The sequence below is a fragment of the Eptatretus burgeri genome, chromosome 4 (genome assembly GCF_056783735.1).
Source record: "Eptatretus burgeri isolate ZD-2024b chromosome 4, Ebu_testis_v1, whole genome shotgun sequence".
Lineage (NCBI taxonomy): Eukaryota > Metazoa > Chordata > Myxini > Myxiniformes > Myxinidae > Eptatretus > Eptatretus burgeri.
The window spans coordinates 119721106-119748774 of NC_140964.1; the positions used below are offsets into that span (position 1 = coordinate 119721106).

Consider the following 27669-nt stretch of genomic DNA (forward strand, 5'->3'; position numbering starts at 1 on the left):
TCTTCCCAACGTTACTCATTCTGTTGGTGACGATCCTTGCCTTAATATTAATATCACCAACTCAGTAAATAACGTTGAGCTTCAGTCGAATGTTGCAGCTTCCCTTTCAACAAATAAACAAGATAGGCCTTTAGTAATTGAACGAGTGTCAACAAGCACTTGTAAAGAACACATGGACACCACAAACGAGGGGTTCGTTACTGTTTCTAAAGTTAAAAAACACAAGTCTGTTGTCAGAAACGTATCACCCTCCGGGAAACGACCAACCGACACGAGCATAAATGGCACTGAAATCTCACTTTCCAACCAATTGGCCTTGTTAGAAGAAGAGGAAATATCGGATGTTTTACTCAATAATAATATTAATGATGACGGAGTGGATACCAAATCATTAATATCGAAAGACTGTATTCCTGACCCCCTAGAATGTACCGCTTCACAAAAGGGGGCCTCTCCCCATAACGTAGAGCAGTGTTACGAATGTCATGATGATGCTAAAACACCTACCCGAACTGACAAAACTGGTACTCCCACCGTGCCTGACGAATCTGAGGTCCCCGGTCGAATTGATGGAACCTCCCTCCCATGTACAGTTACCCCAGTCAAAATCAACACACCGGATGTACAGATTGATTGTAATTTGGAGGCAGCCGTGCCTGTGATATCTAATCAAGTCACTGCTGAAGAACAGCAGGGTATTGTCGCAGATAGTATGGGGGGGATACGAGTCTGACGGGACATCTTCTGTCTCTGTTTCAAGTGATGCGGGTAGCGATACTTCTTCTCTAAAGCTCGAAGACGCTTCTTCAATTTCTCCAGATACTATTCACACCTTCTTGCACAAAAGTTTTCGAAAAAGAATGTCAAAATTAAAGACAATTTTCTAGTTCTAGAAGACTTTATTCAAGTGACCCGAATAATGATTTCCAGACCCAATCGATACAATCTTACCGACCCTCAACGTCATCGTTTGAGGAAATTTTTAAGTCGTGCTCGGAACGAACTCAAAAATAATGGTTGATGCTGTTCTACCCGATGACCTCTGTCCTTTCCCCTCTTCATACCTTCGATGAAAATATCCATTGCAAGCTTGAATATCAATGGTGGTCGTAATTCTCTCCGTAAAGTGCAAGTTAAACAACTAATTGAGTGCAACAAGTTTGATATCTTATTATTACAAGAAACTCATTCCACTGACTTCTTCAGCTGAATGGGAATTATTTCTTTAAGGACATTGGTTCTTTAGCAGTCTTTCAAGTCCGATTGCCGGGATAGCCATCTACTTTCAGCAAACTCTTCCTTTAACTTTAGTCGAATTCCAAGAAATTGTAAAAGGACATTTAGCTTCCCTGACCTTTTCCATTAGTCAGCAGCTTTTCACCATTGTCAATCTATATGCTCCCAGCACAAATCCTGAAAGATCTTCTTTTTTTGATTGTCTTAAATCATTTCTTGCTAATATCCCCCCCGACCACTTTCTATGTCTCGGAGGTGATTTTAATTGTACACTAAACCCCCCTCCTGATAGGAATGGCCCTGAGCCACATGCAGCCAGTACGAGAGCTCTTGCTCGCTCCATTTCAAAATTCAAGTTGACAGTCATTTGGCGACTGCAACATCCGACGCAACAACAATTTACTTGGTGTAGCTGTTCTAACAATCGAGTGTCTTGAGCTCGACTTGATAAATTCTACGTTTCCAATCATTTTCTTAACCTTGTCTTAAACACCTCTATTCTCCCATCTGGGTTTTCTGATCACCATGTTGTTGTAATGCGGTTTCAATTGCCACTAGTTAAGAGGGGGAGCCCTTATTGGAAGTTTAACACAGCACTTCTTCAAAATGATTTATTTGTTACTTCCTTTAAAACCTTTTGGGCACATTACATCAGATCAATCAGAGTTTCTCTTGTCAACGTCAGTGGTGGGACAATACCAAAGTTCAAATTGGAGTTTTCTGTCAAAACTTCTCACGACACAGTACTCTGAATCGTGACATTGACATAGAATTAGTGAAGACACAAATTCTAAACTTGCAAAATACAGTGTCCTCCTCTACTGAAAATAGACAGCAGCAAATGTTGCATGAAAAGAAAGCTCTTCTGAACGAGTTATTGGTCGAGAAGGCAAAAGGTGCACTCCTTCGAATGAGAATGATTCACATACAGCAACTAAACACTCCCAGCAGTTTCTTCTTCAAGTTGGAAACAACTTCCAAAAATCAGAAACAAATATTATCCTTGCTTTCCGCTGATGGAAAGATGCTGACTGATACGAGTAGTATTAAACTCACTGTTAAAAATTATTTTTCAAACCTCTATTCTGCCAAGCACGCATTTGTTAAACCACATGCATCATTTTACTACTTCCTTACCTGCACTTACTGAAACACAGAAATTGACTGTTGAAGGTGAAATAACCTTTGATGAACTTCCAAGTGTTTTAAAAACCTTGCCCACCAGCAAAGCACCTGGGTTAGATGGGTTGCCAGTGGAATTCTACAGCGCTTTCTGGGATCTGCTGGGACCATGTCTATTAACAGTCTTTCAAGAAAGCATACAAACTGGTGAACTTCCTTTGAGCTGCAGACGTGCTATCCTCTCACTAATCCCCCAAAAAGGTGACCTTCAACTTGTTGAGAACTGGCACCCAATCTCTCCACTTTCTGCTGATTATAAAATCCTGTCCAAATTACTTGCCAATCGTTTAAAAGTTATAATAGGACACATTGTAACTCCTGACCAGTCCTATTGCATTCCTGGTCGATCAATATTTAACAATATATTTTCTGTTCGCGATTTGATTTCGATTTGCCATTGTCAGAACGTCAATGCTAGGCTGATTTTTCTCGATCAAGAAAAAGCTTTCGATAACGTTGACTATTCATATTTATTTGAAGTTTTAAAGGGGTTTGGGTTTGGATCTTTCTTTATTTGCTGCATTAAGTTGCTGTATCACAATAATTCCAGTCTACTAAACATTAATAACAGTTTGTGCTCACCTTTTCCAGTTCAGCGAGGAATTAGACAAGGTTGCCCTCTTTCTGGGTACCTGTACTCCCTTTTCATTGAACCCTTGCTCATTCATTTACGCCACAAGCTCTCTGGTTTTTCAGTGGTACCTTCAGTTAAGGTTCTTGCATATGCTGACGATCTGTGTGTAATTGTCAACACTCAATCTGACATTGCTGCTCTTACAAATGCTCTACAAAATTTCAATCTTGCATCTTCTGCTACTGTTAACTGGAGAAAGAGTAGAGTGTTGTGCCTTGGTCCTTCAGAGTTATTTATCCCACCTCCGCTGCCTAATGCCTTGCAGTGGAGGCATGATGGTGTTAAACATCTGGGTGTTTTTCTTGGGAACGTGACCTTTTCTTTAAAAAATTGGGACCAGATGGTGGATCAAATCTCTCACACCCTTAATTGCTGGAAAAGTTTATCCAGCTTACTATCTTACAGAGGTAGAGTGCTAATAATCAATAATTTAGCTGCTTCCATACTCTGGCATCGGATGATTGCCTTACAACCCCCCAAATCACTAATCCTGAATTTGCAACGAATCCTTGTTAACTTTTTCTGGAATGGTATGCACCGGCTCCGAGCAGATCTTCTGAGTGTCCCGCTAGAAAAAGGCGGTCAAGGACTCGTGGACATTACCAGCAAAATACTGTCCTTTTGACTGACTACCTTGCGTCAACTTCTATACAAGGAGGTCCTGTCCCGGCGGCCGCTGGCTTCCTGCTTGCTCCTGCAAGCTGGCAAGCTCAAGTGTGGACTTGAACTTGTTCTACTTGATCTGCAGCGAGTTGACACCTCCTTACTGCCCTCCTTCTATCAAAGTTTCCTAAATGCCAGTCAATGCCTCCTTCCAGTACGAAACAAGGATTCGTATAAATTTAGTAATTTCATGCGTGAACCTGTTTTTTACAACAGCCTCTTTCACCATGACTTTCAAAGCAGGTCCCTCATTCAATCCTTCAATGAATCTGGCTTCTTCCTTGTGGAAGACTTTGTCAATCACACATATTCTGAATGGCAGACTCCGACCCAGATATTGGAAGCTTGCAATGTTAAATCAACACGAATAATTGGATTAATTCTACGTTCAATTGTTAAAGTTTTCAATCTTTTTAATTTATCGTGGCCTCCATCACATGATGTTCAAGGTGCAAGTACAACACAACCTGACTTCCCTGATTTCGTTTTTTCTAACGCTCCTTCCATCAAGCCTCTACAAACATGTACAAAGACTGCCATGGTATGTGCAATGTCTCAATGTTATTACCTCTGCCAACCCCAATAATGCACTGACGACCCACTGGAAAGAGCTTCTGCCCGCAGGGGTTCCATCATCTCCCACCTGGTCTTCCATGTACACATCACCTGTATCTAAACGTGCCGGAGACGTACAGTGGAGACTCGCACACTATTCCTTGACTTCAAAACGTATTCCTCAAAAGATTGAACCTTGTTTCGTCCGATGAATGTCCTTTTTGCCATCAACCCGAGGATGTTTTCCATGCTTATGTTGGTTGTCAAAGGTTGATCCCACTGTTTAAACTCTTGAAACTTTTTTTCCAAAGATTAGGCTTTTGCTTTTCATTCCATTATTTTATTTTCTGCATTCCAGTATCTAACAAGAATGTCGGAATTGAAGTTGCTAATTTTCTGCTCACTGAAGCGAAACTCGCAATACACATCACTCGCAAGAGGATGATTTCTGGTGTTAATTCACAGGAATGCAGCGCTCTGCTTGCCTTTAAAGGAAGGCTCTGTGTGTGTCCGTCTCAAAATGGAATTCCTGTTTTATCGAGAGAGTTCGCAAATTAATGGCTTCATTGACAAATGGTGTAAAATTGAAGGATTGTGCAGAGTGAAAGGAGAAAATTTATTCCTTTTGTATTAATTTAACACCTTAAGTTATTCCCGTTCCTGATTCACGTTTTGATTGAATCTGCACATGTTGCATCACTTGTTTCTTTTGTACATTTTATAATAAAAGTCAAGTCTGTCTCTGTCTCTGTCTCTGTCTCTGTCTCTGTCTCTGTCTCTGTCTCTGTCTCTGTCTCTGTCTCTGTCTCTGTCTCTGTCTCTGTCTCTGTCTCTGTCTCTGTCTCTGTCTCTGTCTCTGTCTCTGTCTCTGTCTCTCTCTCTCTATGTCTATGTCTCTGTCTCTCTCTCTATCTTTGTCTGTCTGTCTCTCTCTCTCTCTCTCTCTGTCTCTCTGTGTCTCTGTCTCTCTCCTCACCCCATTCCCTTTCTCTCTCCCTCTCCCTCTCCCATCCCTTCCCCTCTGTCAAGAGAACTGTTCAGGACTGACAGATTCGTTTTGCTTTTAAAACTGTTTCCCCATTATGTAGTATATAATAATCAGATTCGGAGTGAGCAGGGGGGTGCAAAGGTCACTGCACGTGCAAGCATGCATGCGTGCAGGCAGGCAGGCAGGCCTTTGCCAGGTAGATAGCGTGGGTTTTTAAATGCTCATGCCCGTTTTTATATAGAACACGGCGGTTAAAAAGAAAATGGTGCTGTTTGAGTGTTTTTTCATCCTTCTCTTCCTCACCCCTCATGCTGCCTTCCCTCCCCTCCCCTCATGCTGCCTTCCCTTTCATTCCCCTCACACTGCATTCTCTTGCCTTCACACTGCCTTGCCTTCTCTTCCCCTCACACTGCCTTCCCTTCCCCTCATGCTGCCTTCCCTTTCATTCCCCTCACACTGCATTCTCTTGCCTTCACACTGCCTTGCCTTCCCTTCCCCTCACACTGCCTTGCCTTCCCCTCATGCTGCCTTCCCTTTCATTCCCCTCACACTGCATTCTCTTGCCTTCACACTGTCTTGCCTTCCCTTCCATTCATGCTGCCTTGCCTTCCCTTCCCCTCACACTGCCTTGCCTTCCCTTCACCTCCCGCTGCTTTGCCTTCCCTTCCCCTCATACTGCCTTCCCTCCCCCTCCCGCTTCTTTCCCTTCCGCTCCCCTCACAATTCCTTCTCATCCCCTCATGCTGCTTTGTCTTCCCTTCCTCTAACACTCACAATGCCTTCCCTTCCCCTCTCCTCCCGTTGCCTTCTCTTCCTCTTGTGCTGCCTTCCTTCCCCTCCCCTCACACCACCTTCCCTTCCCTTCATGCTGCCTTACCATCACTTCCCCCCTCCCCTTTCACTTATCTCCTCCAAAACCCCCTCCCCTTACACTTTTCTCATCCCAGATGCATGCCCCTATCCACCCCCATGGACATCTCCCAGCGGTCTCTGTACCTCATTTTATTCAATCCTGTACTACTCCACAAGTCCTGCTACCAAATGCAAGTCGGGAACCCCTCCCCTCAGGCTTACCTCCTCCAAAACCTCCTCCCCCTTCCCACTTCCCTCCTCCTCTCTCCCCCATCCTCCTCGCTCCCACCCTACCTCCCGGAGTGTATAGCAACGTTTGGTGAGGCGTCACTCTCCCCACCCCCCCACTTCCTCGCTCTTTCCCCCATCCTCACCCCCTCCTAGCTCCCACACCCCTCCTCCCTCCTTTCCCTCCCCCTCTTCTCCCTCCTCCTCTCCTCTCTCTCTCTTATCCCTCTTCTCTCTTTCCACTACTTCCTCCTCCCTCCCCTCCCTTCTCTTTCCTCTTTCTCACCCCCCCCCAGCCCCCACACTTAATATTCCTGCCAGTGAAGCGACGGGTTGTATTTGCTTGAATTAAAATAAATCATAGTGAGTAAATGAGCATAAGTCACTGATGACAAGTTAATTGACAACAGAAAATATACACAGCAGTTTATCACATCCAAGTGCAATGCTTCAAACAAAAATAAACGGTGTCAACAGGGTGTCAAACAAGGATTTGGAAAACAGATGAATGAATACACAATTATCAGCAATATAAAGGTCCCAGTCCTTAAAGGATGGTGTAGAGGTAGCGCATTTACGGATCCACAAACATCAGCACAAACATCACGGATCCACAAACCCGTGTGCATATGTGAGTGGAAACATGCCAGACTCGGGCTGTTCCTCACCAATCGCATTGATGTGCAGGAAGCAATGCATGCCAATCACAAGCCGCCTTCCGGTGGTCTTTTCAATTACCCCCACAAGCTTCCATGAACACTGCCAAGACAACCTCAAATCCAGCCAAACGAGGGGAATACTGGGCAACACATCCTAACCTGTCTCTCCACTCAAGTGGAATACACCATCCCCCTAATGGCGGTAAGATGGATGACTTCGCAGGAAGCATGCATTTAATATATGGCGGAATGCTATGTCCCACCAGGAACATGAATGATGCTCAGGCCATATTTCTACATCTGCCCTCCCACCCCTATAAATGTAACAATATCATATAATATACCCGCATCTCCATTTCCAACGTGCACACACGATGAATAGATGAGGCACTTACCAAGAGTAAACTCTCAGGAGCAAGCCAGCGAATGGGGAGCAAAGCACGACCTTTTACCCGGTAGTAATCCCCTGCATAAAGGCTCCGTCCCATTCCGACATCTCCCACCTGCAAGGGTTATGAGAAACATTGGAAGTCATCCTGTATAATGATTCGTCATTTGTTAAAAGTTGTGCATCGATAACCGTACATTGAGATCAACACTTACACTTAGATCAAATTAAAAATTGCATTGATATCCAACATAAACCGAGAATAAAATGAAATTTCAATACAGATCAGTAATCTAGATAGAGATTGGGAAAATATAATATAAACTCAACTTTTGATTGTGTACAAATTACATGAAGGCCAAGTTTAGATTGTAAAAGGCCTTCATCCGCAGCTTGATGGAATAGCATTGTGCGTCCGCAGCATTGTGAGGAGAATGAATCAATCAACAATAAAAGCAATAATTAATTGACACTTTTTTAACTTGTTAAATTGTTAAGCTCGATGAGAAAGACGACCGTAATTGTGAGGCACTGACAGATCGCATCAACAAGGGGATACAATACTGGAATAATAATAAAATAATAAAGAAAAACTTATTAAATCATGTTTTTTTGAAAGGTAGGAGGATTTTGCATGGCAATGCATTTTCAATGGGTCGTATTTCAGTGCCCACCCCAAATAGTCCAAGGCACATTAAGAGTCAAGCCCAAAATGTAATGGCACATACATTTAGAACATACGAGGTGAGGCATGCAAATGAAACACTCTCATTGAACGTCATTGATGAGCCAAATGTGTTTTCAAGGGTCAACAGTAAACCATAAACAGAGGAAACACGATGGAAATTTTGGAAAAGAGCTCGAAGAAAAAACCCTGTGAAACTATAAACTGACCTTGACTGTTTCAAACTTCCCAACAAGGCAGTTTCGAGCAGCAAGATCTCTATGGATGAAATTTATTGATGCCAGATAGTTCATCCCTTGTGCCACCTGCAATGCCATAGAGAGCAGCCTGGATGTGCTGTGGATGCAAAGCAGAGAAAATTAAAAAAAAAAGAATGTTAAAAATGATTAGTGAAGGCCTATAGGGTATTTAAGTACATCATGTAAACATTTACAAGTAGCACATGTACGTGTATATATGTGTATGTGTATGTGTATGTGTATGTGTATGTGTATGTGTATGTGTATGTGTATGTGTATGTGTATATATATACTGAACAAAAATATAAACGCACCAACCTAAATATCTAAGTCAAGATTGCCATTATGGGAAAATGGTCAAACCGATGATATGTTTGAGCAATGGTTCCTTTGTTTTGCTCAAGACAGATGTTCCCATTGAAATTGACCACTCTGAGTGTGTGGACTCACACGTTGAGTAATCCTTCCCATGAGCACCATGGGGCTTGACAGAGTGATGGTCAGTGAGCGTGACCAGGACACAAACACTCCCTATAGCTTGCCCTATAAAAGGCCTCCCCAAAATGTGGACTGGTGCCAAATGTCAACATGCCACAGATGTCACAAATCTTGAGGGGGCGCGCCATTGGCATGCTGAATGCTGGGACCTCAGTACGGGCCGTTGCAGCACACTTCAATGTCCACCACTCCACCATTAGCCGCCTGAGAACGCGCCTCAGAGAGACTGGAAGCACCGTGAACCACCCACATGCCCAGCGACCACGTGTGACCACCGCCGGTCAGGGTCACATGAGGCTGCAACATCTCCGGGATCGACTCCGACCGGCCACGAGGACTGCCGATGAGACTGTCGGGCTGCATAACAGGCGCATTTCAGCCCAGACGGTGCGTAACCGCTTGAGGGAGGCCAACACCCGCTACTGACTGTGTGAACTCTGACAGTGACACCTCGGTTGTGTCGGCTGTTGTAGCGCAAAGACTGTCGCCAGAATTCTCAAGGAACTCTTTGAAATTTAATGCTCAATTGTCATGGATTCTATAACCAAATTGTTGTGAAGATTTAGTATTAATGAGTTTGAGGTAAAATAGTAACAATCGCTTGGTGCGTTTATATTTTTGTTCAGTATATGTATATGTATGTATGTATGTATGTATGTATGTATGTATGTATGTATGTATGTATGTATGTATGTATGTATGTATGTATATGTATATGTATATGTATATGTATATGTATATGTATATGTATATGTATATATATATATATATATATATATATATATATATATATATATATATATATATATATATATATATATGTATATGTATATATATATATGTATATATATATATATATATATATATATATATATATATATATATGTATGTATATATTATTAGCACCCTCTGGCTAATATTATAATATATATTATTATAATATATATATTATTAGCACCCTCTGGCTGTGATGGTGAGCATCAGTTGCATATTATGTCGCATACGGTAAAACCACATAATCTGCATCAAACAAAGGTCTGTCTGCCAGCCAGACGATTGTTTCTGCTGATGCACACCAAAAAACCAGAAGGCAAGTGCGATCGGTGGGAGATGTAGCCAAAAAAGTGCGGAGCGTGACAAAGCGCTCCCACCTGATCTCAAAGGGACGTGACGTGAGTCCCGTACATGTGCCGACCAAAGCGTCGCCTCCAACCCGGAGGCTTCAGCCCGGCCACTCATGTCAAGAAAGACAGAGATTTAAGGTCATCAAATCTTAAACAAAAAATGAGCCATTCCACAATTTTAGAAATTCCACCTAAGTTGCTGACCTTTGGCCTATGTTGACCTTTTGACCCATGTTGACTTCAAAAATAATTGGGTGGTTCAATTCAGTGACTTGATATGCAAATTTTGTTCAAATTTCTAGTCTATCGGCTCAAAATTGAGGATTTTAGAAATTTGACAAATTTGTTGACGTTTGTCATAAGGAAGAAACCTATTGTTTTTGAGGTCAAAAGGTCAAATCAGCCAAACTCTAGCATGTGGTGAAGTTTCGTGATGATCGATTTAAAATTTTGAACTCTCGGCAATAAACAAAAACAAACAGACAGACAGAGACAGAATAACGCACCCAACCAACCAATATACTTGAAAAATTTTTCGATTTTGCAACTAAACAAACAGACAGGCAGGGGTGAAAACAGAACCTCCTTCCACCATCGGTGGGCAAAGGTAACGAGAAGGGCACTTGGAAGAGCGCATATCTCCGCCAAGCAATGACTGATGCAGTACAACATATCGGGCCCATGAAATTATTAGCTTATCTGGAATTGGAATTCCAGATCAGATATGGTCATTGTCCGTCCATCTATCTCCTATTTCGACTTCTCAGGCAAAACCGGTGGGCCAATCTGGCTGAAATTTGGCAGCAACATTCCACTGCTGACTGATGATGGGGATTGCAAAGCTCATTCCAGTCACATGACTTCAAGTATGTCAAAATGGCCGACATAGTAAATTTCTTCAAAAATCTTCTTCTCCAGACCCCAGTCAGAATGCTACCAAATTTGGGTTTCAACATTAGGACAGGGTTCCTGATGTTAAATTGCAGAGGCCATGCCAATCACATGACCGGAAGTGTGTCAAAATGGTGGTCGCGTAAATTCCAACCTTAGGCCAGGGCTCAGATAAGCTGAAGGTCCAGTGGTCCTATTTTTGAGATATCATGCTGCATATCATTTGAGGCTCTATCTCTCAATGGTGAAGAATCACTTTAAAAATTTTAGTGGCCAGATCTGGTTCCGGATCTTCACCAAAATCTAATCAATTCGTCATGGTCACACACCCAACCTGTCCAGTGTCCACCAAGTTTCATCCGAATCCGTCCACAACTTTTTGAGATAACCTACACACAAATAACCTAAACGACAAACAGATATGGATGGAAACATACCACCTTCCACCTTTGGTGGCAGAAGTAACAAGTTTTATTTGGAGGCATTGAAGAAACTACATCCTGCACCCCATACAAACTCACCTGAGCTCTTCCTCTGGTTGTGAATTTAAGTACTGATGAAGGTCTCCATGAGCCATGAATTCTGTAACAATAGCAATCGGTCCACCAGGGGAGAGGCATGCGGCCAAGACCCGAAGCACCTTTGGGTGTTGTAATCGCGTCAGCACCCGAACTTCATGCAAAAAGTCAGCTCTGTTGAGATGATTACAAACACAAAAAAAAACAAATTAATTAATGACCTGTGAAGTGATTTTGATGGGGGATAGAGACAAAGAAAAGGGAGAAATGTGTTTTCCAACCAATAAATTTGCTTCAGAAGAAGAATAGTTGAAGGCAGGCAATGTGAGAGAAATTTCAAAAAGAAAGCCAATTAGGTAGAAGTTACCGAGCACTTGGCCCAGCTTCAGGGTGACGCATCTTAACAGCAACAAAAGCAGGGCTTGTTGTAAGCCCCTCTTCTGGTTCTTCACCAAGAATTTCCCACAGTCCATCAGCTTCACAAAGATGAACCTGGAGGAGGGTAAAGCAGGTGTATTCAGGGTGTCCCTTAAATATGTATCCACTTTTTATTCATTAAATACAACAAGCATACACAACTTTCCAGTTGAAACTTAAATGTAACTTTTAGAGTTTTGTTTGAAGTTTTGTTTAGTACTCAAACATGTCCACTTTCTCTTTCAATTAATATTCGTTTTCTTTTTTTCTTTTTTTTATGAACGAGCTGTTTGTGAATTCCTTAATTCAGTGTTCCCCAACAAATGGATCAGCCATTCTCGACCCAATGCTTGGCCCCAAAGATCCCCGGACTTTACTCCCTGTGATTATTTTGTGGGGTTTCATCAAGGACAGCTTTCATGCCACATGCCACACAGTCCTTGGTTGAGATATGAGATTGCATCACTAATGCTGTTCGGGTTATATCTTGTGCCATCTGTGCAAAAAGTTGTGGACAGTTTTATTGAACATATCCAGCCGTTGTTGCAGAACAGTACAACATACAATTGTGCTGTCGATAAAAGTTCATTGTAATGTGGTTAATTAAGTTAATTGTAATCAAATTGAGCTGGGAGCGAAATGTTGAGTGAAGGAATTTAAATGTACCCTGATGAAGAAAGAGTTTTGCACTTTGGTAAAATAATTGTTTTCAGTCAAATGAATTCAGAGCTGGTGGGTGAAGAAAGCCGTTTAATGTCCAAGTTGATTTGGGGAAGGTCACAATGACCAATCAATGCAGTCAAGGGGCTTTGACAAGAACTTTGGAAAGACAATGGTGCCTCAAATAAATAAAAAAAATAAACAGCTCTTGAGATAAGATGCACCAGACTGCCATACTAACCTTGTCAGACGTAAAACATCTCTGGATCCAATGAGATTTAAGAAAAACTGATCGTGTGCAAAAGAGAAAAAATACCAACAGTTTGCATCAGGAGATAGGAGAGAGGAACATGCAAACAGATAAAAGGAATGGATGTGTAGTGCATTTCTTGTGGCAGAATTAATTTCAAAAACTGGCTCCTCCAGTAAAGGTGGAATCAGGAATCTTCTGTATGCGAACTTGGAATGATGCAGCAACTCCATTCCCTGATTAAAGCACCAGCTTCACCCCACTGTACGTTTGTCGCTCTTATCTCCTGGTCGGTCTACTTGTTGAATCAGCTGCACTGCTCTTGTTTCGGAGACGACTTCAAAGCAGGCATCTCTTCGGTGGCTGTATCGAGCCAGCAACCTGCCTGATCCTTCACTCTCTCACCTCAAATGTTTTCAGGAATTCAGGGCTTTTGGGTATGCATTGTCATTAACAGTGTGCGGTCCCAAATTCAACATCTCACACAACATGCCCTGTGGACTCGGGCTCATGTGCATACTTTGGTGTTACAAGGCTTCACCCTCTGAGGACTTTTGTGATGTGAATATCCTGGCACATTCATCCTATGTGCACCTACTGGACAAGATCCTTTTGAATGTGTTCAGAGCCAAGCCAAAACCCATTTATAACTTGCTGGGGTTTATGTTACAAACTGGTTACCTGAGATAATTTGTAACCTCGAAAGTTGTGAGTTATTTCATAGCTGCGTTGATATCCGAGACGTTTGCACTTTATTAATTTGGGTATTCTTCGGAAAGTCGTGAAGGTTCTATTTTAATGAGTGTTATTGTTTTAAAGGTAGACAGTTGGGATTCATAAATATGACTCATAAACGATCCTTCTGTCGATCATCATATGCTTGTTTCACTGGCAAACCAACAAACAGGGCACATATTTGTTCTTAAATCTTTTTCTACCGTGACATCCTCCAGTTAACTGGTGGACTCGCTTCGGTACCTCGAGGTGGACACACAATAACGTGTATTGAAAGAGAAGGTGGGTATGTTCATTAGTCAAGAATATTTAAAACTTTCCTCCTAACTGTTTCACATTCAACTGTAAGGTTGTGGATGCTTGTTTTCTCTAAAGTTGTGTATGTTAGTTGTATTCAATAAATAACTACAAGGACACTCGGTAGAGTTCATACCTCCGTCACGTAATGCCTGATCCACGAGAACATATCGAGCTCAATAACTTTTTTAAATATCATGCTATATAATCGTTTTTTGAGAACAATCCCTCAATGGTGAAGAATCACTTACATAATTTAATAATTCTCATTTCCCGATCTGGATCTTCACCAAAATCTAATTACTTTTGCCTTGTCACACACACAACCTGCCCACCAAATTTCATTTGAATTCATCTACAAACTTTTTGAGATATCCTGCACACACAGACAGACAAACAAGAAAGATGTCATCCATAGCACAACACTTGCAAAATCCATAAAACAAAATTTGACCTCAAAAATAATTGGCGGTTGAATTCAGTAACCTGATCTGCAAATCCTCTTCAAATTTCAAATCAATGGGATAAAAAATTTAGGATTTCAGAAATCCCAGCTTAGTTGTTGACCTATGGCCTATGTCGACCTTTTGGTCGATGCTGATCTCAAAAAATAATTGGCTGTTGAATTCAGTGACCTGAGATATATATCCTCTTCAAATTTCAAGTCAATTGGATGAAAATTGAGGATTTTAGAAATTTGATGAATTCGTTGACCTTTGGCCTATGTTGATATTTTGACCTCAAAAACAATAGGCTTCTTGCTTATGGCAAACTCCACCATGTTGTGAAGTTTCGTAAAGATCGGTATAAAATTGTGACCTGAATGCGATAGACAGACAGACAGACAGACAGACAGACAGACAGACAGACAGACTGAAAAAATCACTCATAGAGTGACACTTTGCGAAACTGAACGGCACTCTGTAGAGAACATACCTCCGCCAGACTGGATAGTTTGCATTTTGTATGCCACTGATAGGTCGGATCTGATTCCGGACCTTAACCAAAATCGAATCAGCTTGTTCTTGTCACCTAACCACCTCGTTTTTTCACAAGTTGTCCGCAACTTTTAGAGATAACATGCTGTACATAGTTTTTGGCCCCATCTCTCAATGGTGAAGAATCCCCTGAAAAATTCTGGAATCCGTATCCTCATTCAGATCTTCACCAAAATCGAATTTCCACCAAGATTCATCCGAATCCGTCCTCAACTTTTTCAGATCATGCAATATCGTTTTTAGCCCCATCTCTCTCAATGATGAAGAATCAGTTAAAAATTAAATAATTCTCGTTGAAAGGATTCTGGATTCGGATCTTCACTAAAATTGAATCAATTCTTCCAAGTGGCACTCCCAACCTGTCCCCCAAATTTTGTGTGAATCCATCCATAACCTCATGAGATATTGTGCTATATATTGTTTTTGGCCCCATCTCTCAATGGTGAAGAATCACATGAAAAGTTCTCGAATCCGATTCCAGATTCAGATCTTCATCAAAATCGAAACAATTAGTTCGTGTCATACATCCAACCTGTCCACCAAGTTTCATCCAAATCCGTCATCAACTTTTTGAGATACTCAACATGGCCAAAAGTATGTGGACACACCTTCTAATGAGCATGTTCAGCTATTTCAGCCACACCCGTTGCTGACTGGTGTATAAAATCAAGCACACAGCCATGCAATCTCCATAGACAAACATTGGCAGTGGAATGGACCATACTGAAGAGCTCAGTGACTTTCAACGTAGCACTGTCATAGGATGCCACCTTTCCAACAAGTCAGTTAGTCATATTTCTACCCTGCTAGAGGTGCTCCGTTCAACTGGAAGTGCTGTTCTTGTGAAGTGGAAATGTCTCGGAGCAACAACAGCTCAGCCGCAAAGTGGGAGGCCACGCAAGCTCACTGAACAGGACGGCCAAGTTCTGAAGCGTGTAGCGTGGAAAATCGTCTGTCGTCAGTTGCAACACTCACTACTGAATTCCAAACTGACTCTGCAAGCAACATCAGCACAAGCACTGTTCATCAAGAGCTTCATGAAATGGGTTTCCATTGCCGAGCATCCGCAAACCAGCCTAAGATCACTATACGCAATGCCAAGCGTCGGCTGGAGTGGTGTCAAGCTCACCGCTATTGGACTGGAGCAGTGGAAACGCTTTCTCTGGAGTGATGAATCTTTCACGCTTCACCATCTGGCAGTCTGATGGACTTATCTGAGTTTGGCAGATGCCAGGAGAACGCTACTTGCCCGAATGCATAGTGCCAACTGTAAAGTTTGGTGGAGGAGGAATAATAGTTTGGCACAATTTTCATGGTGGGGGCTAGGCCCCTTAGTCCCAGTGAAGGGAAATCTTTACACTACAGCATACATTGACAGTCTAGATGATTCTGTGCTTCCACGTTTGTGGCAAAGTTTGGGGGAGGCCCTTTCCTTTTTCAGCATGGCAATGACCCCGTGCACAAAGCGAAGTCCACACAGAAGTGGTTTGGCGAGATCAGTGTGGAAGAACTTGACTGGCCTGCATAGAGCCCTGACATCAACTCCATTGCACACCTTTGGGATTAATTGGAATGCCGATTGTGAGTCAGACTTAATCGCCCAACATCAGTGCCCGACCTCACTAATGCTCTTGTGGCTGAATGGAAACAAATCCCACAGCGATGTTCCAACATCGAGTGGAAAGCCTTCCCAGAAGAGTGGAGGCTGTTATAGCAGCAAAGGGGGGGGACCAACTCCATATGAATGCCCATGATTTTGGAATGAGATGTTGGACGAGCAGGTGTCCACATACTTTTCGTCGTGTCGTGTATCATGCAGTGTCATTTTTAACCCCATCTCTCAATGGTGAAGAATAAACCGGGCGTAGTGGCGTGCGCCTGTAATCCGGCTACTCGGAGGCGTGGGTTGGAGGATCGCTTGAGGACGGGAGCTCTGCGCTGGGCCGCGCTATGAGAGGGTGTAGGGCAGCCCAGAATCATGGCGAAACCCAACCCTTATCCCTGCGTCGTAAGAGGCGACCAGGTTTGCGTCAGGAAGGGCATCCGGCGTAAAACCTATGCCAAATCAGTATGCGGATCATAACAGATGATCCGCTGTGGCGACCCCTAACGGGAGCAGCCGAAAGACGAACAACAACAACTCTCAATGGTGAAGAATCAGTTAAAAAAAATTAAATAATTATTGCATCCAGATCTGGATTCGGATCTTCACTAAAATTGAATCAATTCTTCCTCGTGGCACTCCCAACCAGTCCACCAAGTTTCGTGTGAATCCATCCATCACCTTTTGAGATATTGCGCTATATATCGTTTTGGGCCCTCTCTCAACGGTAAAGAATCGCTTATATAATTCTCAGATTCAGATCCGGATTGGGATCTTCACCAAAATTTAGCGTTGCTGTCCTTGGACGGTCACCTACACAAGCAAAATTTTTTTAAACGATTGCTTGAAAACTGTGGCCAAACATCGTGTGACAAACAGACAGACAGACAAACGTTTCAGCCAAACAGACTAGGCAAAACAAAAATTTGCCAAGGAAGAACAAAATCGACTGATCAATATACTTTAAAAATCTTCGATTTTGCAAGTAACAAACAGAAAAGAGAGTGATGAAAACATAACCTCCTTCACCTTTGTTGAAGCAGGTAAAAATGGGTATGTATTTAAAAGACACCATGTGGAACATGATTTCGTGCTCATTAATTTTGTTTAACTGATAGCTTTGTATTTAATCTTCAAGGAGATTACGGAGAACATTCAATGTGTTTGTACATCAGGAGTGGAGAAAATTTTTCGATAAATAATGTAAATATTCCTCTGTCGGCCACAACCACAATTTCTTACCATTCCTCATGTTGCTGCCTTACCTCTCCAAACTGTCCCTGACCCAATAACTGCAGGGGACGGAGTCTATTTCTTGGAAATTCCGGTGGCAAAGGACCAGGGAAGGACTCATCAACACTGGATCTCAACTCGCCAGCTACCTGTAGGAAAATTTCAAGAAAAAGCTAACTGTTTGGAAGTTATAAAAAAAAGACAACTATGGGAAAGGAGAGGGATGCAAAAAGTTTTACCCCAAACCGAAAGGAACCACCAAAACTCAACAAAGATGTTTGCAGTTTCATTTGTAGTTTCCGGCCAGTGTCACACATTTTTCCCAGTTGTAGGTGTTTCATTGATGCCGTAAGGGCTGGAAGGATAGCCTAGACTTACAGGGCATGCATACTTGCCTCCTCGCTGCTTCGTTTGGGTTCTAATCTCGGCCCAGCTATAAACTGTCATTCTGGTGTTTCGCAGGGAAGGCAATACGTCGATGCCCCCAGAGGCTGTGTGCCGTCCTTCAGATGGACGTAAAACCGAGTGTCCTGTCTGCTGGCATTAGTTGCTGGATGTTAAAGATGTATCGCCGACATCCTAGCTAAATTCAAATTCCTGCTTTAAACTACAGGGGCTATTGCATCAACGGCAAAGCCATGTCCCCATAAAATAATGGCATCTGCAGCCAAGTGCTGCATATGAAAGGACAGATAAAATGTTAAGACAATGCCATCTTTAAACACGACTGTTATTTCTTTCTCCATTGCAAATATCCTCATTGCTTACCCTTATATGTGCAACTGTGTTCTGTTCTTACGAAGAATTTTCTCAACCAAATATTGAGATAGGTATGCCAACCATCATGGAGAAGTATATGCTATCCATCAAGGCTCTCTTTTGCTTTGGAAGAGGGTTTATGCCCAAAACGGCTTTTCACTTTCTTTCCTATAGTGCTTAGCATACCTGTCTTAACATTTAGTTGTGAAAATTAATTGTACTTATTGTTCGACTGACGCAGACCGAATGTTGTCTTTATAAAGGATTACTTTTCTCACACCTGTGCAGTTGCATAGTAGGTCACAGGCAGTGGCCGAGGGGTGGCACGAGTTAAATCTGGCTCTGTATACTCTCCTTGATTCACTGGGGTAAGGAAATACAAGAACAATTTTTGCTTTTTTTAATGAAATCAATGAAAAAGAAAATCAATAAGCTTGTTTAACTGGCATCATTGAAGGACCCATAATGTAGTAAAAGTATATCAGTATCAAGTGAAGAGGTTCGAATTTAAAGGCAATTTTTTTTTTAATTTGAAGTTAGGCAGAGTTTGTGTTTGTTACAATACCACTCATTGGAATGTTCAATCATAAGTTTCTTAAACAAATATTACACCTCAATTAAAGGACCGCTAACTGTACGGTACTTGGGGAAACAGAAAGTTAACCAAATACAAGACTTTATTGATAAGAGCATGGTAAATGTTTGGTTGTGAATTGTAAGTGGCAAGTAGAACAAATTTTTTCTGCTGTTATGGTGAGATTAGCAAAACATCTTCATGGAAGTGAAATATTCGAGTCGAAATGGATATCGTCTGTGAAAAGTATTGTTGATCGCTGTAGTTATTCCAATACATGGTATGATTTCTCTAACTTTGATAAACCATGGTTTATGTCTCGCAGCAAATGCAAAATTCTTCATATGAGTGTGCACAATTTGGCATGATAAAGTGAAAAGTAACCCCCTGCACTCAAGTTACAGTGTATTGAAGAACAAGTTTTACTTCGAACCTTATTCATTGCAACTCTCTCCAGTCCTCAGAGTTAATTTGTGTGAATTTTGCATTGCATCCATTGGGCCCATACTCTGGACAGAGCGTTGGTGCTGTCTAAGCAGTCTTCTTGGTTATTGGGCACGATCCCGGACGGGTTACCACTCCGACACAGGATACCAGAAAGCTGGTACTCATTTTGCCGAACTCAGAAGGATAACAGGCAGAGTCAACCCTATCTGGTATTAATTCAACAGCCGAGTGGGATTTGAACTCAGGATCCGAGAACCACCAAGCCCACCACCCTAACCATTAAAGCCAACACCAGGCATAAATTTCGCAATGGAAACCACAATGTTCCTGTTTCTCATGGTTGCTATTCACAGGATACTTTTCAACAGTTATGTCCAATTATGCGAGGCTCATGCCTCGTTATTGGGAAAATCCCTCCCTCAGTGCATAAAATGAACGAGATATTAAATGTAGGTGATGTTGTTGAGCTTGTCAATGTGGCAAAGTTTATTGATAGCATATTATCCAGGTTCTAATGACTTGTTGATTTATTTGCTGTCATCGAGGAATTTTGTGTGCTGAGTCGTGCTTAAAAATGCATTATGTCTGGTCATCTGTATCCAGACGTCACTCCTCTTGGGGTCGTTTGTATTCTTGTGGTTTTTTTTTTGCTCTCATGACGTGAAAGGAGTCGAAGAGTCAATAAAAATTCAATTCCATTCAATTGAGTTGAGAATGAGGTTCCTAAGTATCTGCATGTCATATAATTAATTACGTGGAGGGGAAGGGGAGAGTTGTTTTTCAAAAAAAATTTCAGACTGTCCTGTATGTTGAGCACACGCAAGAAGGGAGTTTGGGAGAGGGTTGGGGTGGAGAGGGGAGGGAGGTTGAGGTTATTCTCTTCTTTGCATATTTCTGATATCGTTTTTGAAATATGTTTTCAGAGTCACAAAGCTCTCTCTATTTATATACAAAGCAAAAATATAATAAATGGAATGTTGGCCACTGAACAGCCTGAAATGAAGGAGGCTTCCACCAAAGTCACAGGTATCGCCTTGAACTTCCCCATCAAGGCTGTTGTTGATTGTAAACCGACAGGTAAGCAGCAGAAAAGAACACCTGAATGTTTCCCATTGTTTCCAAAAAAAAAAGGGACAAGGAAATAACAGCAAAGGCATCTCACTCACCAATGCAGACAACAAATGTGAGAGAGAATTTTGAAATAAAAAATGGCCTTGGGAAAGGGATAATTTAATGAGAGTCGTTTAAATTTTTTTAGGGTCAGTGTGTTCAGCATAAGCTGTGCTGTCACATCACCTACAGACCTGCCAGAGACCAAATGCTTAGTTGTTCTGTATCATTCTTCTCTGCCTTCTGTAATTTCACTTTTAAATATCTATTATTTCAATGATTATTTTATTGTTTTTGTTATTTTATTTTCCATGTTATTCAAGGTAACATAAGCCTTGCGACATCAAGCCCCGGACTACATCCTTATTGGACGGTATGAACGCTGGGCCATGGCTTATCGAGGGGCGTGAGTGGTCGTCCTGCTGGACAAATCAGGGCTTTCATCCTTTGGATGTGATCAAGAGTCCTGCTCAAGGAAGGGCGGACAACACAGCTCCTCATACCGAGAGAGTGAGTTTTGCAGTTAACTGTACCAGTACAGGATGTGCTGCGAGCAGGGTGAATGTAATGTGTTCTAGAGAGTTGTTTTGCGGAGGAGAGCTCTGCAAACATCCTGGTGACCCAGACTTCATATCGCCCTGGAATTTCTCCAACTGAAAGGACCTGATTGGGTCACGAGCTCTCCTGCCTTAACCCTTTTAACCTTCAGCTCCTTGGACTTACGGCTTTCCCACCCTGGGCCCCCGGAGAAAAATCCGGCTGCTCGGGTATATGGAGGTTTGAATAAGCGGCCGGTAAAACGGCCACTAGGGTTGAAAGGGTTAAATGCATCCAAGTGACCAATTTCCAGAATCGTCCCCATTTTATACATCTTTTTTCTCTCTCCCACTGTATTTCAATCCCACTGTGTGCGCATGTTTGTCTTAGGCATAGTTTAAGTCAGGCGAGCCTGTTTCTGTCTAGTAATAAGTGAGTGTCGTCTTTGCCATCATGACACCTTCCCATCCTTATGTATTAATCATTGAACCCGATTGCTTTATAATCGATGTGTTTTCTTTTGTTTCTCGAGTCAATCCGTGCATTACAATTGAATAAGTGCGCACTTTGAATGAGCGTGCATGGAGCCAGATTGGCCAAATAATTATTAAAGGTAGTTTGAATGGTGGGTTCTTCATTTACATTCAGTATCTCAAATCAATCAAATGCCTCCTACTGCTGTGGCCATTCCTGATCCAATTTTTTTTTTGATTTACTAATGACTTTGCAGTAAAATTTTCCTGCTGTCCCACATTTCATTACAGAAGAGAAAAGATGAAAGTTTGTGATTATTTTTCAAAAAATAAGAAGGCTAAAGTAACAACAGCGGAGGAATGTCCCTTCGAGTTTTTACAACACTGTTTTTATTCATCCTTTTAACTGCCCTTCTGCCATCTTGTACAAAATGTGTGGAACCATCGACAAAAAGCTTGGAATTCTGAAATGGACAACGGGATCAGTGCTTGTTTAGCCATTTGTACCGCCCTCCCCTTCCCGTTTTCACATTGTTGAATCAGAGGTGTTAGCCGGTCGCTCTGAGCCGGAGGTCTTATAAATGTCTCCGCAGATCCTGAAACGGTGTTTATGGTTACTGCTTTAAAAGTTACTCCGACTGCTCAAGGTTCACCCAATGTATCCAAAACTGGTGGTGTTCGTATGAGAAGGCAGGAAAACATGGAGGGGGTGGGGAACTTTCTTGTTTTTAAAAACGATTAAAATGGTTTATTGAAGGTACATGAGAGGGAAGAGATGAGATGCTAATAAGTAAGTAATCAGAACATACCAAGTGGTCAAATGATGAGTAGGGAGGGACACACACTTATGTGCAATGAAAGGAAATAAAACAGTAAAACCTAACCCAACAATGGCATCAAATATAAACACCAGGACTCACACAATAATAAGAAATGAGTGTGGGCTTGATGCGAGGCACGAGCTGGTTGTGGGTCTGTGCAGGTTGGGTGTTGCACAGGGGAGGTGCAGCACAAGGTGGGTGGCTGGCGATGAGGAGAGGGATGCTACTTCTGCCAAGGTCAGATCCCAACTCCAACACAAAAATACAACTCCACAAGTTCCACTCCAACTCCAAATTCAGAACCAGAACTAGAACTGCCACGCTCAGGCGTGGTCACGGTCCTCATAAACTCTGGAAATGCCCTCTTGGGTGGTGCGTCCTGCTCAATGGCCATCCGCTTCTACGGGTATGACATCTTATAGGCCACCCCACCCCATGGTGCAGTCCCAAGTCCCAAAAAAAAGATCTTATGCCTTACTCCAAGTCTCTGCAGCCAACCTCACTGCTATGGCCTGCTATTCACTGACTAAATAGTCTGTGCAGTTTTCTCCAAAAGTGCAATGCATTTTCCATTTGTACCTTTCTGCCCAACTCTTCACCCAGCCTCACTCGAAAACAGGTTTTACACAACAAACTTGCTCTGCCCTGTCTTAATGTGAACACTCACTGCCTCCTCAGTGAAAGTTTAACAAGACAACTGACTCTGACAATTTTCCCTGTTGCAAGAGTAATCTAAGCTAAGCAGTCACATGGTTCTTGCTATTCTGTCCACAATTGAGCTCTGGACAAATCTCTCCCCTCCTCTCCCAACCCCAGTCTGCCAGGGCTTGAATCCCCTTATCCTGAGTGCTTCTGTCCCATTGCCCTGTGCGTCCACTCACAGCCAATGTGCATGCCCCTACCTCCTTTCTCCCAGTGTGCATCCCCATTCCCCTAGCACATGTGCCCCCCAGTCCCTCTCCGTGTCTCTCTGCCCCCATCCTGCGTCTCTTTGTCCAGTCTGAAGGAGTTAGGAACTGCCTTAGCACTGTTGCACCTTGGTGGCTCTCCAAAGACCACCAAGGAGATACACACCATCACAAGAGCATCATAAGAGAGCCAAGAGGACTAGAGGAAGAGAAGGAGACTAAAGGAATGTTGCATGTGAATTTTTTTTTTTCAAGTGTGACAACATTGACCAGCACATGGCATCCCATAACACCACATACAAGATGTTGTGCATCATGAAAAAGATCAAGCAGGTTCTACATTTCACCCTTTGTTGTTGTTATGTTTGCAACCCCTGCCACGAATGGTAATAATGAGTCAGATGAGGAGCTGCAAAATGCTGAAGCAGTCGCTTCACACACGGCTGGCTTAATGCCATCTTAGAGGTGACCGCATATCTGAGCAGTGGTGAGCGATACTATTCCAAGTGTCGTTTGGGCTTATCCCATGCAGGTTATCACAATTTTAACCTCATTAACATCAGGGAAAAGCCAATTATCCAGAAATGAGCAATGCACGGGAGGCAGATTGCGGAGCAGGCACACACAATTCATGAAATAATGATTTAATAAATAAGAGGACTCAGGCACAAGACACATTTATGGATGGATCCACCAGAAAAAGACTGATTAATAAGGAAAGTAATAAATAAATCCTGGCATTACAACAATCTAGAAACCTTCTATGGGGCCAGTCATACACACACACACACACACACACACACACACACACACACACACACACACACACACACACACACACACACACACACACACACACACACACACACACACACACACACACACACACACACACACACACAAGCATTGTTAACAGCTCAAATATCCTCAAAGGAGGGAATAGTATGCAGAGCAGAGCAATGCCAGCAGAGATTACGGCATAGCAAAGCACCCCCTACAGAAGAGCAACAATCCTGCAACAAAGGGCATCAAAGGGCATCAAAGGTGAAAGAGTGCGCTTCAATGCTAATGGGCATTCCCAGTGAAAAAGAGAGAGCTCTGCATCACAGAGCGTCCAAAGCAAAAAGAGCTCTGATGGCAATGGGGGTCTCGAGTGCAAGTGAGCACGTCCAGCTCGAAGAGATGTCCCCAACAAATGAGAGTGAAAATCGCCCCAAAGGTCTTCGAGTAATCCCCATCTTCTCCCCTAAAAACTTGTCTTGCTCATCATGTGATGCAGCATGGCCATTTGGTTGCTCGTCATGTGATGCAGCATGGCCATTTGGTTGCTCGTCATGTGATGCAGCATGGCCATTTGGTTGCTCGTCATGTGATGCAGCATGGCCATTTGGTTGCTCATCATGTGATGCAACATGGCCATTTGGACGGCACTTTCCCACCGCCAGCCCAAATAGGACATAGCCTGCGACTCTGGCAAACTTTGTTGCTTCTCCTTGCCAGTGGATCAAGTCAATAGCTACAACAGTGAATTACCCTCTCGGGGACCCCTTCACCTTACCAGGCCCCCAACGGTTCAGACAGGAAGGAGAGATCACACAATACCTTTATTCTCAGTCTCACTACTGCATACAACACTACCTTCCAATGATGTACAAAAAACGACAACTTAGCCAAAATGTGAAGTCCTTGTTGTAGTTAAAAATTAACTAACCTGCATGAGTACATGGTCCATGCTAAAGGCTTATACTTTACTAAATACTCCACCACACACATGTGACATTATGTCGGCTCAAAATGTATTCATGAAAAGGGATCGCCCACCAAAAGTGTCATTTGTTATCACGAGTATTATATGCCTTAGAGGAGGTCTCCTCTGTTCAAACATATGCTGAAGAAAAATATATCTTGCAAAGAAAAAGGCAAAAACAAAGAACAAAGGAGAAGGACAAAGTACCTGCATCTTCCACAGACTGTGAGAGTTCAGGCATTTGTTCAGGCACAAGCTTCCTGGGGTCCTCATAACCCCCAGAATTTCCTGCTTCCTGTGTTTCATCCACCCCATCATCTTGCTCGCCACTGCTGCTTCCTCCTCGTTGTCGTCCCACATTGAAGAGCGAGTTACAGGACAACTGTACAAGTCTGTCCCCCTGGTGAGAGCAAAATCCCTGTGAAGACAAGGACAAACCAAATTAAAAGGAAAACAAGGGTGCAAGTCCCCCAACCGCACCTTAAAAATGGTATGTGTATGTTTAAATTGAAATAACGAACAAAATAAAAACAGGTATCTTGAAATGCTCACCCAGCCAAATCTTCAACACTGGTGATGCCGGAGTTAACACACCGCAGGCCGACCCGAGCACTGGGAGGCTTGAATTTAAACTGGAGCATGCTAGATGTTCACATGGGGAACATTATAATTCTCAATTTTGTTGGACACACCGAGAACGTGGTAAGTGCCCGTTGGGAATTTACTCATGCACGGAGAGGCGATCGATCCCAGAAGCAAAAGTGAAAAATAGAGTTTAAGGAAAAACTAGATTGCTTGCAAACGTTCAAGAGTGCCAACGTTCTTGTCCCAATCATACTTGTGTTCGCATACAGAATCCATCCATCCATCAAGACCATACTCTGTGCAGAGCATTGGTGCTGCCTAAGCAGTCTCCTGGACTATTGGGCACAATCCTGGATGGGTCGCAACTCCGACACAGTATACCAGAAAGCTGGTACTCATTTTGCCGACCTCAGAAGGATGACAGGCTGAGTCAACTCCACCTCGTATTAATTCAACAGCCAAGCGGACTTTGAACTCAGGACCCGAGGATCCCAAGCTCACCACTCTAGCCATTAAGCCAACAGCAGGCATCACACAGAATGGAAAGGAACAAAGGAGAACAATGTAAACACATCCAACAGCAAAATTTATAAATGTAATTACCAAACGGGGTGACAAGATGGCAGCAATCACCAAAAGGAGCAAAACGATTATAGCAAGGAGACATCTAATGAGGAGTGAATTTCCAATCACATCTATTCCAGTCTTCTTGTTAAAGGAGAACCTTTCTTCATTTATTGCAGGATAATCTATGAAAGAGAAAAAGGACAGACGAGTGAGATTTAGGATCTAGAGTACAACATATCTTTATGAGTGCGGCAGTATAAACAGCGATCAATGTGAACATCGACAGACTATCAATTTCTCAGCATCTAGAGGACAGTGAATGGAAAGCAGCTTCCATGTATTAATAGTGTTTGATATATTTATGGCTCAAGTCATGCATCGTCTCACAGAATACCACCCGAGTAAGCAAATGTTCCGCTAGTTTTTGCTGATCTGATGGTCCTCGTCGATACTTGGAGATGAATAATCACATTTTTGAAAGAGGATTTCAATTTTGGATTTGCTTATCATAAGACCCCCCCCCCCCAACCCGCACCCTCCACCGCCACTTGTGCGTGCAAATTATATTACGAATGCAGCATCATCCACATCAGGTATCTCATCGAACTTGGTTTTGAGAGCTTGCTTAGTTCTCAGATTAAAAATATTTCCATCGAGTCTATCGCGGATGCCGATGCCAGTATCTGCTTTATCAGCAACTCCATAACATGAGGGTCGTTACCGAAGCCATTATGGACAATCTTTAAGGCTGATTGCAGACAAATGCTCAGTGCAGCTAGCCCATCAGCGCGGTCCAGTACGTACGTAGAGTAAAAATGGGATATTATCAAAAAGGAAAGTATAACTGGAAAAAAAAAAGAGAGAAAATAAGGTAAGTTCAGTCAAAATCGAAAGATATACACACACAGAAACACAAACCTCCAAATGTCTCGGTGGTTTCGTACCATGGATTGTCTGATGCATTATATACTGCTTGCCCTAAAGGGGTTTGGAGAAAACACTATTAGCATCAAAGTACCAGGAACAATATTGTCAATGGTACAAACAGTAATAACAGCAAAACAATAGGCAAAAAACATCATGCAGGAGACTCACCTTGAGTAATAAGTGCAATTTCAGAAAGTAGCAGCCAAGTGGATTTGAAGTGCAGAGTGCAAGCCAAAGCCCCTGCCCTGTGTCCTCCAAGTGGTAAAGACACCCAGCCGCGGGGTGTTCCTTGTCCTCTCGAAAGTGATGGAGAGGATCCCTGCCTATCCTGGGTGGCTGAGGAGGCTTGAAGAACTAGTGATGAAGATGCTACACTTTCGGGTAATGTTGATGTTCTTGGAATTAAAGTGGCAATTGGACTGGACAACCATGGTCCAGCTGGGGAAGCAGCAATGCGACAGGATATGAGGGAAAATGGAGTGATTTCCAGTGCAGCATTGCTGCCGCAGTGAAGCTGTGGGGGAGGGGGAAATACATTAGCTGGGTAATAAATATGGTGAAAGCAAGTGTTAAGTGGGTTCAAGATTATGTAAATTAATGGTGGAGGCAAGAATGAGAGAGAGAAAAATGAGAGGGGGAAAAAGTGAGTGGTAGCAAGGAAACAGGCAGTATCTGAAATGG

At 42.7% G+C, this 27669-nt stretch overlaps 1 protein-coding gene across 3 annotated transcripts in view; it reads right to left on the bottom strand.

The window, feature by feature from the left end:
* Positions 1 to 27669, bottom strand: part of LOC147028987 (discoidin domain-containing receptor 2-like) — a 128427-nt gene that overhangs the window by 14144 nt on the left and 86614 nt on the right. For all 3 annotated transcript variants that reach the window (XM_085879886.1, XM_085879885.1, XM_085879887.1), the window contains exons 10-19: positions 27157 to 27502; positions 26980 to 27039; positions 26098 to 26243; positions 25117 to 25327; positions 18573 to 18655; positions 17566 to 17682; positions 11708 to 11832; positions 11344 to 11514; positions 8280 to 8406; positions 7393 to 7500 (exon numbers count right to left, since the gene is read on the bottom strand). In XM_085879886.1, coding sequence (XP_085736012.1) covers positions 7393 to 7500; positions 8280 to 8406; positions 11344 to 11514; positions 11708 to 11832; positions 17566 to 17682; positions 18573 to 18655; positions 25117 to 25327; positions 26098 to 26243; positions 26980 to 27039; positions 27157 to 27502 — 1494 coding nt within the window. The remainder of the gene's footprint in view (positions 1 to 7392; positions 7501 to 8279; positions 8407 to 11343; positions 11515 to 11707; positions 11833 to 17565; positions 17683 to 18572; positions 18656 to 25116; positions 25328 to 26097; positions 26244 to 26979; positions 27040 to 27156; positions 27503 to 27669) is intronic.